Below are 16166 nucleotides of genomic sequence, written 5' to 3' on the forward strand. Positions count from 1 at the left end.
CATACAAGTAATTTAACTAACATTTTAGGCATATTTTCTAACTTATGAAACGAGAAAGTTCTTGAAATTTACGAGAAGAAAATATAATGGCCATTTTTTTAACTTTGAATAAAATCTGGAATAGGAGTGAGAGAGAGAGAGAGAGAGAGAGAGAGAGAGAGAGAGAGAGAGAGAGACAGAGACAGAGACAGAGACAGAGACAGAGAGAGAGAAGAGATAGAGACAGAGAGAGAGAGAGATAGAGAAGAGAGAGAGAGAGAGAGAGAGACAGAGACAGAGACAGAGACAGAGACAAAGGACATCACTAAGCATAAGCTGTGAGACGGAATCCCTCCCTCGGCCTGTAAACAGAAGACTGGAACCTCCCGCTACTCTTGTATCCACCTATGTAAGAAATAAAAAATCAAAGAAGGCAAAGGAATATTGAATTACACAAATTAACCAATAAACGGACTACCAAATTTTCTTAAATAAAAATAATAACACATTAAATCATGTATTTAAAGACCAGTTTCCCCAATTAAACCTTATTTGAAATGAAATGTAGGGGGATAGAGGGGTGTAAACAGGGGTGGAGGGGGGGGGAGAGGGGGTAGAGGGGGAGGAAGAAGGGGGGTAGAGGGGGAGGAAGAAGGGGGGTGGAGGGGGTAGAGAGGGATAGAGGTGGGAACAGAGGGATTGAGGGAGAGGGGGAATAGAGAGGGAGAGGGGGGGGGATGGGAGGGGAGAGGGGGGATGGGGGGGAAGAGAGGGAATTAATTAACACTAGGAGAAGTGAGGGAACAGGGCGATGATTTGGGAAGTGGAGTAAGTAACAAATAGAGTAGAGGGGGAGAGACCCGGGCACTGCAGGGTAGTCCTAGCCTATCCGTTAAAAGAGTATGCATGCATATATGTATGCATGAATATTTCTGCCCGCCCGTCCAATGACCGAGGCCTGTAGAGACTTGGGGCTTGCCACACCCTACTTTTTAGCCACTTTACACACACACACACACACACACACACACACACACACACACACACACACACACACACACACACACACACACACACACACACACACACACAGTATATATAGTTCGCTCTCAACATGCATCCCCCCCCCATTCCCTTCAACATGCACATCCCCCTCATTACACTCAACCTGACCCCCCCCCTACCCACAATCCCCCCTTCTCCCCCAACTACTATAGATAACGGGTGGAACACGCCCGCCACCGCTCCTGGCTTAAGCCAATATCGACGTATCGACAGACGCGAGCAACGGCCCAAACCCCCCTTAAACCCCCCCCCCCCTAAACCCCCATTAACCCCCCCTTCACCCCATCCCTGCTCTAAGCCTCCAAACTTTCGGGTTATTTTTTTTTTTTGGAGGGGGGTGAACCCCTTATTTTGGTTCTTTCTTGGAGTTAAAGAGGGGTATCCTTGTCCTGGGCGCCTTATAGGAGTCCTATATATGCCTTATAGTCCTATATGCCTTATAGGAGTCGCTATAGGATTTACGATGGTCTGTAACGGATGGATCGTCAATAATAATTGATGGCCGATACTAATATTTTATTCGATTCTAAAATACTGGATATCGCTAACCGATACACGTGTAGTTTTGAGTTGGTAATTTGTTAATTGTTAATTTTCTACTTGTTAATTCTTTGACTAAAATTTCAGCTGAAATTTTATATACACTGTAAAAAAATTTTTTAAATTTCAGCTGTTATAGACACTGTAGAAAAATATAAGAACAAAGGTAACTGCAGAAGGCCTATTGGGTCATACGAAACAGCTCCTGTCTATAACCACCCAATCCCTCTCATATACATGTCCAACCCACGCTTGAAACAATCGAGGGACCCCACCCCGTATTCCGTGGCCTCTGTTCTTCAAGATTACCAAAGGTCCTCAGGGTACCGTTGGTCAACCTTCATCCACTTCAACTATCATGCGATAGATAAGATTCTGCACGAATTAACAACTGCCTCATCTTAAAGTCTATTATGCAATCTAATTACACCTGTCATTTCGCACCTTTTCTCTGGCGTCACACGCTAATGGTCCAGACTTCATAGAGGAGATGCGATTGGGCAAGATGTTGACATGTTGGTCTTTCACAATGGCTCTCTCTCTCTCGTTCTCTCTCCCTCTCTTTCTCTCTCATTTGCAATAAATTTAATTGTCAATAAGATTACACATCATTAAAATAGTGTGCAAACAGCCAGACAAACACACACACGAATTAATAATACAAGATTCTTTAAGAATTTGGCAAAGTAGACAACACAGTGTTGTTCAAAGCTAGCAACAACAGAATGAGGGAACACAGACACAAATTGGAGACGTAAAGGAATCAGAGGCGTCAGGAATAATTTTTTCAGTGTTATCTTGAGATCTTGAGATGTTTTCGGGGGCTTAGTGTCCCCGCGGCCCGGTCCTCCACCAGGCCTCTACCCCCCAGGAAGCAGCCTGTGACAGCTGACTAACTCCCAGGTACCTATTTACTGCAAGGTAACAGTGGCATTAGGGTGAAAGAAACTCTGCCTATTGTTATTCGCCGGCGCCCGGGATCGAATCCGGGACCACAGGATCACGCGTACAGTGTTCTGTCCGCTCAGCCATCGGCTACGTATATTATATTATCAAAGCTGTGTTATAGCTGTCAGTAAATGGAATGGGTTCGACACAGGGACGCAGAAATTGTTGAAGCTAATTAGGTTCCTGATTTTCAATGTAAATAGGATAAAAGCTGGAGAAATGAATCATTGCATTAATCTAAGAACGTTCGGAAGGTGGGGCTAGGAACCTATTTCTAAGAACGTTCGGAAGGTGGGGCTAGGAACCTATTTCGACCCTGCATAAATAGGCAGTACATAAATGGTGAATACAACACACGCATACGTACGTTCGTGCGTTCAAATAATGACTGTAGGGGATCTTGACCTTTGAAAATCCTTAGTCTCAATATAGTACAAACACGAACAAAATTTGAAAATTAATGAAAATAAGATAACAGGCTGAAAAAAAATAACTAAAGAGTTTCATAGACAAGTTAAAGTAAGATAAATGATCTGTAACGTGATTTATGTGACATGTAATATGTATTATTAGCGACAGTAACGTCAGCTAATCACCTTGACAATTACAAATCCAATTAATTTCCACGAGTTAATCTCACCCTGTCATTACATACACACCGTGTCATTCACTCCCCCCCCCCACCGTCCTCCCAGACAGAACATCGTCACGTGACGAGACGAGCAAGGTCTTGTCACACAGCACGCGACGCCCCTGTCACGTGGTGACTGATGGAGACGTCACGTGTCAAAACTGGTATTGACAACTGTTGACTCCTGTGATGGCCAGATGGTCGCGCGGGAATAGCTGAGAGTGTGACCTAGAGGCGTGCCCTTCGAGGGAGGCGGTGCCCTTCGAGGGGGCGGTGCCCTTCGAGGGGGGCGGTGCCCTTCGAGGGGGCGGTGCCCTTCGAGGGGGGCGGTGCCCTTCGAGGGGGGCGGTGCCCTTCGAGGGGGGCGGTGCCCTTCGAGGGGGGCGGTGCCCTTCGAGGGGGGCGGTGCCCTTCGAGGGGGCGGTGCCCTTCGAGGGGGGCGGTGCCCTTCGAGGGGGGCGGTGCCCTTCGAGGGGGGCGGTGCCCTTCGAGGGGGGCGGTGCCCTTCGAGGGGGGCGGTGCACTTCGAGGGGGGCGGTGCACTTCGAGGGGGGCGGTGCACTTCGAGGGGGGCGGTGCACTTCGAGGGGGGCGGTGCACTTCGAGGGGGGCGGTGCACTTCGAGGGGGGCGGTGCACTTCGAGGGGGGCGGTGCACTTCGAGGGGGCGGTGCACTTCGAGGGGGCGGTGCACTTCGAAAGCGTCAACGTACAAGAGACATCGCCGACGCATGTCTTATCCGCATGTGTAACGCATTGAAAGAAGCTATGAATAAAGATCCTCCACGGATTTATGGTGTATTTCACCCTGATGACACTGTTCACCTAGCAGTAAATAGGCACCTGGGAGTTAGGCAGCTGTTACGGGCTGCTTCCTGGGGGGAGGGGGATGAAAAAAGTTAATTGACAGTTGAGAGGCGGGCCGAAAGAACCAGAGCTCAACCCCCTCGCATGCACAAGTAGGTGAAAACATCCCCCTCTCCCCCCCCCCCCCCCACCCCTACACACACTTTTTCGTCTACATACTCCCATATATACCTATTCTTCATATCTCACAAATCCCTTCAATTTTCCACTTTATTTGCACTCATTTTACTTATCTACTTAAGTACGGACTGTGTCGAGTGGCTTCTCCTAAATAACGGATACTTAACGATCGTTATTGACCGTTGCTTAACCATGGTCGTTATATTTGAATTTTCAAAAGTTATGAAGTCAGTATAATCCAACAATGATTTTCATAACCTTATATACGCTATAAACTATATATTCAAGATATTCCTTATATTATCGTCGAGTAGTATATAACAAAAATATTCCTTTTATACGCTGTGTTCTAAATATCCGAAATATTCCATATAAACAGCGTGTTTTATATATCGGAAATATACCTTATAACCGCTGTGTACTAAATATAATTTATAAAATATCTTATTAAAAACAAAATTATCAAAAGTTTACTTACACTGAACTTGACCTTCTTTATATGTAGTATTTTTTTTTTTTTTTGGTTCAGCCAGTTCATGGCTATTATCTTGGTGGGGGCCACTCAAACTTCTATGTAAATCGCGATTTACACAGCTGTAAATTTAGCTGTAGCGGGTTTTGTAAATCACCAGCCGCCATAATTTTCAAACCCTTGAGTACCTATAGCGTACACACCCACTGAAACAATCAAGTCTACACATAAAAAACAATCATTTCGTTCTCGACTGAACTCACACTTTCACTCTGGAGTAGAGTCTCCAGGCCGCCGTACTCAGAGTTCTGGCGGAAAATGTTCCCAAACGCCCAGAAATAAGACTTTTTTAAGTAATGTGTCCTGCACTCCTCGCTGGCCGCGCCCGTCTCCTTGTTGTTGGGCGAGACGGGGATGGCCAGGTGTTCGTCGGTGGTTCGGTCGTTCCTTTATTGCTGGTGGTGTTTTGAGGGGGAAAGCCGAGGTCAAGTCACCTGTGGAGGGTTATTAAGGCCTCACTTTTGTGCTTCCTGACCAACTACAAGAAATATTTTAGGTCGTGGACATTGTGGAGGACTAAAGTAAACTCTTGGTTTACATATTCACCGAGTAGTCGGTACACTTCTGGGTATAGTTATATAATCCTGAGGTTCTATTAGGATTAACTGGATTCGTGTATTTGTCCGTGTGAAATGCAAAATGATATTTTCACGTACATAAATTCCTTGTTAAATAATTCATTTTTTGTGTATAATTTAGCGTGCAAGTTAGATGATTTGATTCAACTGGTAATTACAGGTATTTACTCAGGAAGGAGAGGCATTGGTAGCCTTCGAACACATGAAGTTAGCGCAGCACACTCTTCAATATAAAATCGAACATATTCAGCTCAAATGTCAAGTATTTTTCAGCCAATATCTTAAATATGGCAAAATCTCTAATATCTACAGATATACAGACGAGGAGTCACAATAACGTGGCTAAAGTATGTTGACCAGACAACACTACTAGAAGGTGAAGGGACGACGACGTTTCGGTCCGTCCTGGACCATTCTCAAATCGACTTGAGAATGGTCCAGGACGGACCGAAACGTCGTCGTCCCTTCAACTTAAAGTGTGTGGTCTGATCAACACCTATAGATATAGATGTCAAATTATTATTATTTAGACTGAACTATTTTTTGTAAAAAGAACATATAAGCTTTTGGAGGACGGCCGCAACTCGAACATCACATATATGCATATTTTTTCGGCATTAATTTAAAAAATGGCAGCAATTAATTTAAAATTAGAAGAGTGAGGCCAGATACAGGAGGAGACTGGAAGCAAGTCAAAGGACGCCTGAATACTTCCCCACGTAAAAGGCTGACAGCAATTCAGCCGTAGTTAGACAAGTGGAGTGACTCGAGAAATTTTAATTTCGTGAACTTTAAAGAATATTTCACGTCAATGACGCTCGTTCTACAACTCGTGCTCAGCTTAGGGTCGTTAAAGCGGAGGACGACCCCTCAAGTGGAATTCATCCAGCTTAACGCGCCGTGTAATACAAACAGACTCTTTTCATGTATAAAGTAAAATTATTTTGAATTAGAGTAGAGTTCATGCATAGTTAGGTATTTGTTACGTAAGGTTATTAGGTCAACCCGGTGGACAAGAAGTCAACCAGGACATGGAATGAGTTCACTGTCTACCAGAAGTCAACCACGATCTGGAAAGAGTTTACTATCTACCAGAAGTCATCCAGGACATGGAATGAGCTCACTGTCTACCAGAAGTCAACCAGGACACGAAATGAGCTCACTGTCTACCAGAAGTCAACCAGGACATGGAATGAGCTCACTGTCTACCAGAAGTCATCCAGGACCTGGAATGAGCTCACTATCTACCAGAAGTCAACCAGGACCTGGAATGAGCTCACTGTCTACCAGAAGGAACAGTCTATCAACTGTCAAGACGTTGAGATGCTCTGTGATCTTTTTTCCACTGTTTTACTGCTTCGAAAATTCAGCTATGTCTTCTGGTACCACAAATATCATGTGTGTGTCACATGATGATTGTAATTGTAATTGTATAATTTTCTCAAAAGATGTTATTTCTGTCATAGTGAGATGAAAATGATTACGAAGCAACCTAGTGATTACTGTATAATTTTGTATAGTGATTACATTATATAAATGTATTTGTTTAATTCTAAATTTTCATTTCGAAAATTGCGAATGGAATATCTTTCACTTTTGGTCAATATTTGCTTATATGTAGTAAAATCACACGTTCAATTGTCGTACCTTTTCCAGATATATGTAAAAATATCAGCGGGATATTCAGACCTGTATTGTCTAGGTATGGAGCATAAATCTAGTTCCTTAACTGTTTAACAGATACTATCACGAAATAAATGGTAGCATTAATAGTGAATTGTGCTACATACAATCAAAATATTGGCTATAAGCTGCATATTTAACTGGAATAACTGTTTAGAACTGGTCAGATTTCTCGCTTCATTACCAGTTTAAAATGGCCATTTTTATATTTCCTGAGACAAACATTCGTCGACGTATCTATTTGTGGACATTCCCGATAGGGCTTGTACCTATGAACAGAACCAGGCAGATAAATGTTCATATTTATCTGAACCGAAATGAGCATTATAGGATGAACTCCACTATATGGTCCTGTCTGCTCATGATCACACTCCTATATTACTATATGGTCTGTTTTCTCGGAACAGGCAAATTGCCTGAATTACTCAACTGATCTGAATCAAACTGTCGTACAGCGTGAAAAACTGCTTTCGTTAACTACATACTTTCAAGCAGGATTGAATTCGTATCAGATCTGGTCGGATCAGGTCAATACGACTCTAGACGGATCGTGTCGGATCGTTTTGGGCCAACTCCTGACTAATAACGAGAACCCACTGTGTGTGCGTGACTAGTGAACGAGAAGGCACTGAGTAAGTGGTAACGAGGGGGGGGGAGGGGGCTGTTTGAGGGAAAAGATATGCGGAAAAGTGAGCAGAATATGTGGAGGAGAATGTGTGTACTGGTAAGTGGGCGTGTGTGTGTGTGTGTGTGTGTGTGTGTGTGTGTGTGTGTGTGTGTGTGTGTGTGTGTGTGTGTGTGTGTGTGTGTGTGTGTGTACAGGTAAAATCATGAGGAAATATCGACCATATTCCAACATGAGTCTAACCAACATCTCCACCAACATACCTCCTCTCATACATAAACATTCACCTCGTCTATGTATACACTCATACATAACCATTCACCTCGTCTATGTATACTAGTCTTCAAGCACCAACAGCAACCAGTATCCACATTTCCACTTGAGCAAACAAATAATCAACTGAAGCTGAAGCCATCAATTTTCTCTTTATCAAGGGCTCATTTGCAATTAATATGCGAAATGTATAATCCATTTCATTTAACGTATTTCGTTAAAACAAGAATACGGAGTCCCTCTCCTGTGCATTATTTGGCGCGCGTAAATGTGTGTGTTCTCTGCAAATTTGTCATGTACAGTGAAAGCAATTCCGTTTCTTCTGTCAGTATTGCTCAGTGTGTATCTGTGTTTCCGTGTCTTTCTGTCTGTCTGCCTGTCTGTCTGCCTCTCTCTCTCTCTCTCTCTCTCTCTCTCTCTCTCTCTCTCTCTCTCTCTCTCTCTCTCTCTCTCTCTCTCTCTCTCTCTCTCTCTCTCTCTCTCTCTCTCTCTCTCTCAACTATATCAACACAGTCTAACGACCCGCGAAGACAGTATTCAAGTTATCTCTGAGCGTCTCATGATTTTTGCACGCCAAAGGTCATCAGTTTGGTCTAATGGATCGCTTTGAGGAAGGTAGCGAAGAGGGGGAGAGGAGATATGGAAGAGAAAAAGAGAGAGAGAGAGAGAGAGAGAGAGAGGCCATGGCACAGAAATAAGTGAAATGTGGAGAGAACAACATAATCAAAAATATATATTGCAAAAAAGAAATAGTTCAAGGAAATTACGAAACAAGATGGTAAACGATACAGGAATGAAGGTCAGTGGGAGAAAGAGCAACGAGAAAGGGTTACAGATGAAGGTTTAGGAAAGGAGAAATGAGAAAGGGGAGAAGAAATAGGGTGTGAGAAAAGTAGGAGGGATTAGATGCTAGTGGAATAGAGAAGGAAACAAGAAAGGGAGATAAAGATAGGAAAGAGAAAGGTGTTCATAGGAGATGGGAGCAGTGGAAAAGAAAAGGGACGACTGAGAGGGTTAAGAAGAAAGAAGGGTTGATCACCCGGTGGCAGTAATGACTTAATGAGTAATTAGGGAAGTGGTGGTTGGTGGGAGTAGCCGGGGAGGAGAGAGAGGGGAGAGAGAGGGGAGAGAGAGAGGGGGGAGAGAGAGAGAGAGAGAGAGAGAGAGAGAGAGAGAGAGAGAGAGAGAGAGAGAGAGAGAGAGAGAGAGAGAGAGAGAGAGAGAGAGAGAGAGAGAGACAGAGAGACAGACAGACAGACAGAGTGTGTGTGTGTGAGAGAGAGAGAGAGAGAGAGAGAGAGAGAGAGAGAGAGAGAGAGAGAGAGAGAGAGAGAGAGAGAGAGAGAGAGAGAGAGAGAGAGAGAGAGGGACAGAGAAGGGACAGAGAGGTTGGAGGGAGGGAGGGAAAAGGATAGGTATGAATCGGTATGAACAATGAAGCATTCATTGTCCAGAGTCACAGTGCCAGAGTCACAGTGCCAGAGTCACAGTGCCAGAGTCACAGTGCCAGAGTCACAGTGCCAGAGTCACAGTGCCAGAGTCAGAGTGCCAGGCACTGTATCAGTCTCCAGTCTCTTTACATGGGCTCAAGAATATTACATTTTTTTTCAACCAAAAGCTTCATTTACTACATACCATTAAAAGTGAGACTGACATGCAGATATGCAGACAGAAATTAAGGGAAAAATGCAGTAATCAGGGATGACGATGGAGAAGTTGCATTGAAGCGTCGCGTTATATATTTGTTAAAAGAAGCGTGATCCCTCTAAATGTCCTGATTGTTCTTCGTGCCCAACCACTTGGGGTGGACGGTAGAGCGACGGTCATGCTTCATGCAGGTCGGCGTTCAATCTCCGACCGTCCAAGTGGTTGGGCACCATTCCAGTCCTCGTCCCATCCCAAATCCTTATCCTGACCCCTTCCAAGTGCTAGATAGTCGTAATGGCTTGGCGCTTTCCCCACCTGATAGTTCCCTTGCCTTCCTGATTGTTCAAAAGCACAATTTGATCACATTATTGAGATAAATCTCGATGGCTCTGAAAACTTGCATTGATTCGAATTATTTGTTTTATCTGGAATATGTTTTTGGTTTTTATGATTTAAATTTATTTTGCATTAAGTTTAATTTACTTTGTATAAGTCCTTGTAGTTCTGAAGTTGCAATAATCGCTTTGATAGTCAAAATAAATATAGAAAAAATTTTTTTTTCTTTAATCAACAATAAAGTCTGGCGCAAAATTCTAAAATCAAAGCAACTGTGTCAAGCTTAATTATTCTGAAGCGTGACACGGTTGCTTTGAATTTAGAATTTTGCAAAGACTTTATTGCTGATTAAAGATAGGAGATACTTAATATTATTAGCCTCTAATAAAATAAGAAAAGAAAAAAACACATGAGAAAAACAGAAAGAGCAGAAGAGAAATGAGAAAAATGCGGGAACAGAAAGTGGGGGAACAAAAATAATAATAATTTCCTTTGAAATGCAGTGGATGCTGACAAGAAAATTGGGTCAGAAATATCAGAGGAATATTTCTGGAATCTTTGCCGCCATTTTCCCTCCCTTGGATCACTCCACCTGTGACAGGTGGAGTCCGTCTGACCCGCCTCAGAGACCTGGAGCCAGATTCACGAAAGTATTTACGCAAGCACTTACGAACGTGTACATCTTTCCTCAATCTTTGACGGCTTTGGTTACATTTATTAAACAGTTTACAAGCATGAAAACTTGCCAATCAACTGTTGTTATTGTTATAAACAGCCTCCTGGTGCTTCGGAGCTCATTAACTGTTTAATAATTGTAAACAAAGCCGCCAAAGATTAAGAAAAGATGTACAGGTTCGTAAGTGCTTGCGTAAGTACTTTCGTGAATCTGGCCCCTTAACCTCTGTTTCTTAAATAAGGATTTCCTCGTGCTGGAAGACTATTTAGCTGGCCAACTAGTAAGTGTTCCCGTATCCAGGTCGTCTTTGGTCCTCAAGATATGCTCCTCTCCCTCGGGCTAGGATTCTTTTCCTCAAGTTTCTTTTCCTTCAAGTAATGCTCCTTTCCCCTCCCGCTGCTAGGAGGTGTGCGTGCACGCTCTCTAACACGAAAAAATCACACGTTATATTCTTTTTACCATGACATATTCCGGCCGCTTGCAGTCCAATGTCCTTGGCGGGAGTGTAACGTGAAATAAGTAGCATTGTGGGATCTCTGGATAGCTTGGAGGAGGAGTAGGGGGGGGGGGGGTAGGGGTTAAGGGGGCTGAAGGGAAGGGGGATGAGGAGTGGGGGAGCTAGAGAGAGAGAGAGAGAGAGAGAGAGAGAGAGAGAGAGAGAGAGAGAGAGAGAGAGAGAGAGAGAGAGAGAGAGAGAGAGAGTAGAGAGAGAGTAGAGAGAGAGTAGAGAGAGAGTAGAGAGTAGAGAGTAGAGAGAGAGAGAGAGAGAGAGAGAGAGAGAGAGAGAGAGAGAGAGAGAGAGAGAGAGAGAGAGAGAGAGAGAGAGAGAGAGAGAGAGAGAGAGAGAGTGTGTAGAAGGGAACATCGTGGCATAAAAGGAAGGTCTGGTAACTCCCGCTGGTACTTGAGTGCTGAAATGGATCGTCTGGGCGTGTGTGTGGTTTAGTGGGGAAGGTCACTCTACCGGGGGTGATGTCCGCTCTACCGGGGTGATGTCCGCTCTACCGGGGGTGCTCTATAACAGGATGGTGTCCTCTTTACCCGGGTGGTGCTCTCGCGACCAGAGGGGGGGGGGGGTATTATTACTAAACGGGCGGTATCCACTCTACCAGGGTGATGTTCACTCTACCAGGGTGATGTTCACTCTACCAGGGTGATGTTCACTCTACCAGGGTGATGTTCACTCTACCAGGGTGATGTTCACTCTACCAGGGTGATGTTCACTCTACCAGGGTGATGTTCACTCTACCAGGGTGATGTTCACTCTACCAGGATAATGTTCACTCTACCAGGGTGATGTTCACTCTACCAGGGTAATGTTCACTCTACCAGCGTGATGTTCACTCTACCAGCGTGATGTTCACTCTACCAGGGTAATGTTCACTCTACCAGCGTGATGTTCACTCTACCAGCGTGATGTTCACTCTACCAGCGTGATGTTCACTCTACCAGGGTAATGTTCACTCTACCAGAGTGATGACAGTTGCAACCGCGAGGAAATTGGTGGACGGTAGTTCGCCGGGTCCCTAGAGCTCCTTAAATCACCTTAAGCCACTCTGAACGTATATAAAGAGACAGCGAGGAATGTCATATGCGGGTCTTGGGTCGATACCCCATGGCTAAGCTTTCTGGTACTTGGGGTCAACCCAAGCACCGGGTCAGTCCGGACACCGGGTCAGTCCGGACACCGGGTCAATCCGGCACCGGGTGAGCCCACGGACCGTCGGGTATCCCATTTTTTTATAGACTAGCCCAGTGTCAACGAATCAATATCCAGATTCGGTCACACGAGCCAAATTGCGTTCACTTACTGCTGATGACGTCATGGGCGTTCGTGAGTTGATCCCCAGACATAAATCCCCACGAAGGGGGTTGAAGAGGGCTTGTGGGGATGGGGGGTAGAGGTTGGGGATGTTTGGGGGTATTGTGGGGGGAGGAATTGGGACAAAGGGAGGGATAGTACATGGGGGAGCAGGTATGGATGACAATGGGGGTAAGGGAGGGGAGGAGTTTTGTTTACATTATATTGAACGAGCTGTCAATAAAGATTGACAGAGAGACAGACAGACAGACAGACAGACAGACAGACAGACAGACAGACAGACAGACAGACAGACAGACAGAGATGCTGCTGCTTGAATGAGAGAAAGGAGACTTCACACAAAGTTTAATGTAAGGCATTTTAACTCCAGAATTATTAATTTTCGTATGGAATTATTAATTCTTGAATGCAATATTTTAATATATTTTATATATTTATTACAGTTATTACATTTTATTAGATTTATTAGATTTCGTAAACTTCTTTTATTAGATTTAACAGATTTATTCTATTTTTTTTAGACCACGAAAACAAGCGATAATTTATTGATTTTTATTACAAATGTTTAGGTCATTATTTAGCACTTTATTTTAGTCGGAAAGAAGCGAATATAATTGCGAGTTAATAAATAAAATATTCAGAAAAGTCTAAAAAAACTTATTCACTTCGTGTTTGGTTCAAGACTTAAGCCACACATACTTACTAAGTTACGTTTGATTGCGTCAAACTACATTTGTATCACTGTTTGCGTCAAGCAGTGTTTGACTGATTCAAGCTGTATTTGCGTTACTGTTGGTTTGCGTCAAGCAGTGTTTGACTTATTCAAACTGCGTTTGCGTCACTTCTTGTTTACGTCAAGCAGTGTTTGACAGATTCAAACTGCGTTTGCGTCACTGCTTGTCTGTGTCAAGCAATGATTGTCTGCTTCAAGCTCTGTTTGCGTCATTATTTGTCTGCGTCAAGCAGTGTTCGTCTGCTTGAAGTTCTGTTTGCGTCAGCGTCATTCAGCGTCAGTCTGCGTCAAGAAGTTCTTGTGTGTGTACATGAGCGTTTGTTATAGTCAGCGATAAGTTCCTTTTGAACTAAAATATAAAATTTAAGTTTTGAACTTTAATAGGAGTCCATGATCATAATTTCCTGTCCAGAGTCATATTTTTTGCGTTAACTATTGGAGGAAAAAAATTAAATTTCACCAAAACATTTGCTAACTTCTTGCCAAAAATTCGTTCTCCCTTTTTTTTTGCTCAAGCGAAAAAAAATATGCAAAATGGGAGTAACTTATTGAAGGACCTTAACTTTCACTTTTGAGAAGTTTAACTTCAGTTGCAACACTTTGGCAAAATTAAAAAGTATATGTAGATTCCTCGTGATTTTTTTTAATCAAAATTATTTCGCCTCTGAAACGAGTTATTAATTCACAGTTATTTGTAAATATATTTTTGATCACACACACACACACACACACACACACACACACACACACACACACACACACACACACACACACACACACACACACACACACAGGTGGCTGTGTTCAGGTGGTGGCTGAATGGACAGCGCTCTAGACTCGTGGACCTAGGGACCGGGGTTCGATCCCCCGGCACCGCCTGGAAAAAACAAATTGGTGGTTTCCTTCACCCTGATGCCCCTGTTTCCTAACAGGAAATAGGCACCTGGGAGTAAGACAGCTGCTACGGGCTGCTTCCTCGATGTGTGTATGCGGAAAAAAATAGTAACAGTTGATTGATTCACAGTTGAGAGGCGGGCCGAAAGAGCAGAGCTCAACCTCCGCAAGCAGAACTAGATGAATACACACAGAGGAGTCCCACAGGGTTCTGTACTCGGACTTATCCCGTTTCTGATATTCGTAAATGATCTTTCGAAGGGCATCGACTCATTCCTGTCAATGTTCGCTTATGATGCAAAAATTGTGAGAAGGATTAAGACAGGAAAATGACAGCATGAGGCTACAAGATGACCCGGACCAACTCAATGGTCCAACCAATGGCTATTACGGTTTAACCCGAGCAAGTGTAAAGTAATGAAGATAGGTGTAGGGAGCAAGAGGCCAGATACAAGTTACTCTTTAGGAGATGAAATCCTTCAAAAAATCAGGGAGAGATATCACACCAGACCTGTTCCCTGATGTCCACATCAGGAGGATATCATCAGCAGCATTGGCTAACATAACAAATCCTCTCCACACCATCCTCCTCTTTCGCTACCCACCTTCTTCTTCTTCTTCTTCCTTTTGCCACTTTTCTCCTTCTCTTTCTACTCTCCTAATCTCCTTCCCCATCCTCTTCATCACCACTTCCATCTCTTACTCTCTCTATCCTTTTCCCCATCACTGTTTCATTCTACAGTTTCAAACTCTTCCCATTGTTCTGCTCCTAATTAATTATCATTTTCTCGTCCCAATTCTACCGTCATCCATGCTCTCAGTTTCGCTCTTCCAACTCTTCCCACTCTTCTTTCTAACTCCCCTCTGGCTCCCCACTCTCCTCCCCTCTCCCTGCTCCTCACTCTCCACTCCAATCCTCCTTTCGTCCTCCGACACAAAGCGACCTCAAGCTGCCTTTAGAAGCCACAGAGACCAATTCCTAAAGGCGTGGCCGGGGATGTCCCTTAGATGAGTGGGGTGAGAGAAGGAGCAGGTGAGAGGGGGAGAAAAAGGTGGGTGGGGGGAGATAACGGAAGCAGCGTTGATTCAACGTTGATAACGGCCGAGAATTCGTATGGAAAGTAATCTAAGGACACTCAATCCCCTATTTCAGACTTCATATGAGTCGTTCCTTGCAAAGGACGTTAGGAGTCGATCCTACCTATAGTTGGGCGTGGGGAAAAGGGGGGGGGGGGGAAGAACCCTGACCTACCCTATGACACTTGACACCCAATGACCAGTCACCATGAAAAGTTGCGTGATGCTTACCGCAACTGTCTGGCCTCCAATCTCGAACAGACAGACAGAGAGATAATCGAAAAAGTTCCATTTGTGATTGTTCTTAGGAAAGTTTACTTTGTTGACCCAACCTGTATCACCTGTTTGATAATTTCTTGCCTAGCTAATTGACGCCTTAAGGAATGATTGATTGAGATGACGAGAATATAAGATATGGAATACCATTAGTCACTGTAAAAAAAAATAAAGAATCCGAACGAAAATGTCATTAATATTAAAAAATAGAAAAACATTTTTTGGAAAGAAATTAGAAAGTGCAACAAAGAGACTGATGGAAATGCAATTAAAGATGAAATTAGAATTCAGTGGATAGAATATTATGTGATTTTGGTATTTGGAATTTGATTTAAGAAAACTAAATGTGAACATTGTTGACTTTGATGGTATGTGAAAAATTCCTGTTAGAATGCCAGATAATATGGCCATGGAAGAGACAAGTGCATTAGTGCCCAAGTTGAAATAGAATGTGGAAGGTACTATCAGGGGGAAAGCGCCAAGCCATTCCAACTATATAGCACTTGGAAGGGGTCAGGATAAAGATTTGAGACGGGGAAAAGGAAATGGTACACAACCACTTGGACGGTCAGGGATTGAACGCCGACCTGCATGAGCAGAACAAATAATGTTGAAAAGTCTTTTATTGTCATTTTTGTTAAGTTGAAACAGAGAGAGAGAGAGAGAGAGAGAGAGAGAGAGAGAGAGAGAGAGAGAGAGAGAGAGAGAGAGAGAGAGAGAGAGAGAGAGAGATGTCTTCTTCAAGGCATTTTTCTTTTCGTCACAAAATTCTTGAAACGTAGCTCGGTCTGTACCATGTTGGAACTCTTCAATTCCCCCCCCCCCTCCCATCTCTCCCTTCCACCCCCTCCTTACCCCCACAGAC

General features: G+C 43.7%; 2 protein-coding genes across 9 annotated transcripts in view; one reads left to right on the forward strand and one right to left on the reverse strand.

Moving 5' to 3' along the window:
- LOC123759100 (gamma-aminobutyric acid type B receptor subunit 2) overlaps nt 1–16166 on the forward strand; it is a 331390-nt gene that overhangs the window by 148697 nt on the left and 166527 nt on the right.
- Nucleotides 1–16166, reverse strand: part of LOC138364892 (uncharacterized) — a 425505-nt gene that overhangs the window by 88215 nt on the left and 321124 nt on the right. The window contains exon 1 of one of the 8 annotated variants that reach the window (XR_011228603.1): nt 4628–5107. The exons of 3 other annotated variants lie outside the window; for them this stretch is intronic. Coding sequence is in view for 1 of the 5 variants with exons in the window: in XM_069324946.1 (XP_069181047.1) it covers nt 310–384 (75 nt within the window). In the remaining 4 variants the exon portion in view is untranslated. Of the gene's footprint in view, nt 1–309; nt 385–4627; nt 5108–16166 lie in introns of those variants that run through there. 4 more of the 8 variants (XR_011228604.1, XR_011228601.1, XR_011228599.1 and 1 more) reach the window with 4 other exon arrangements.

The sequence above is a fragment of the Procambarus clarkii genome, chromosome 15 (genome assembly GCF_040958095.1).
Source record: "Procambarus clarkii isolate CNS0578487 chromosome 15, FALCON_Pclarkii_2.0, whole genome shotgun sequence".
NCBI lineage: Eukaryota > Metazoa > Arthropoda > Malacostraca > Decapoda > Cambaridae > Procambarus > Procambarus clarkii.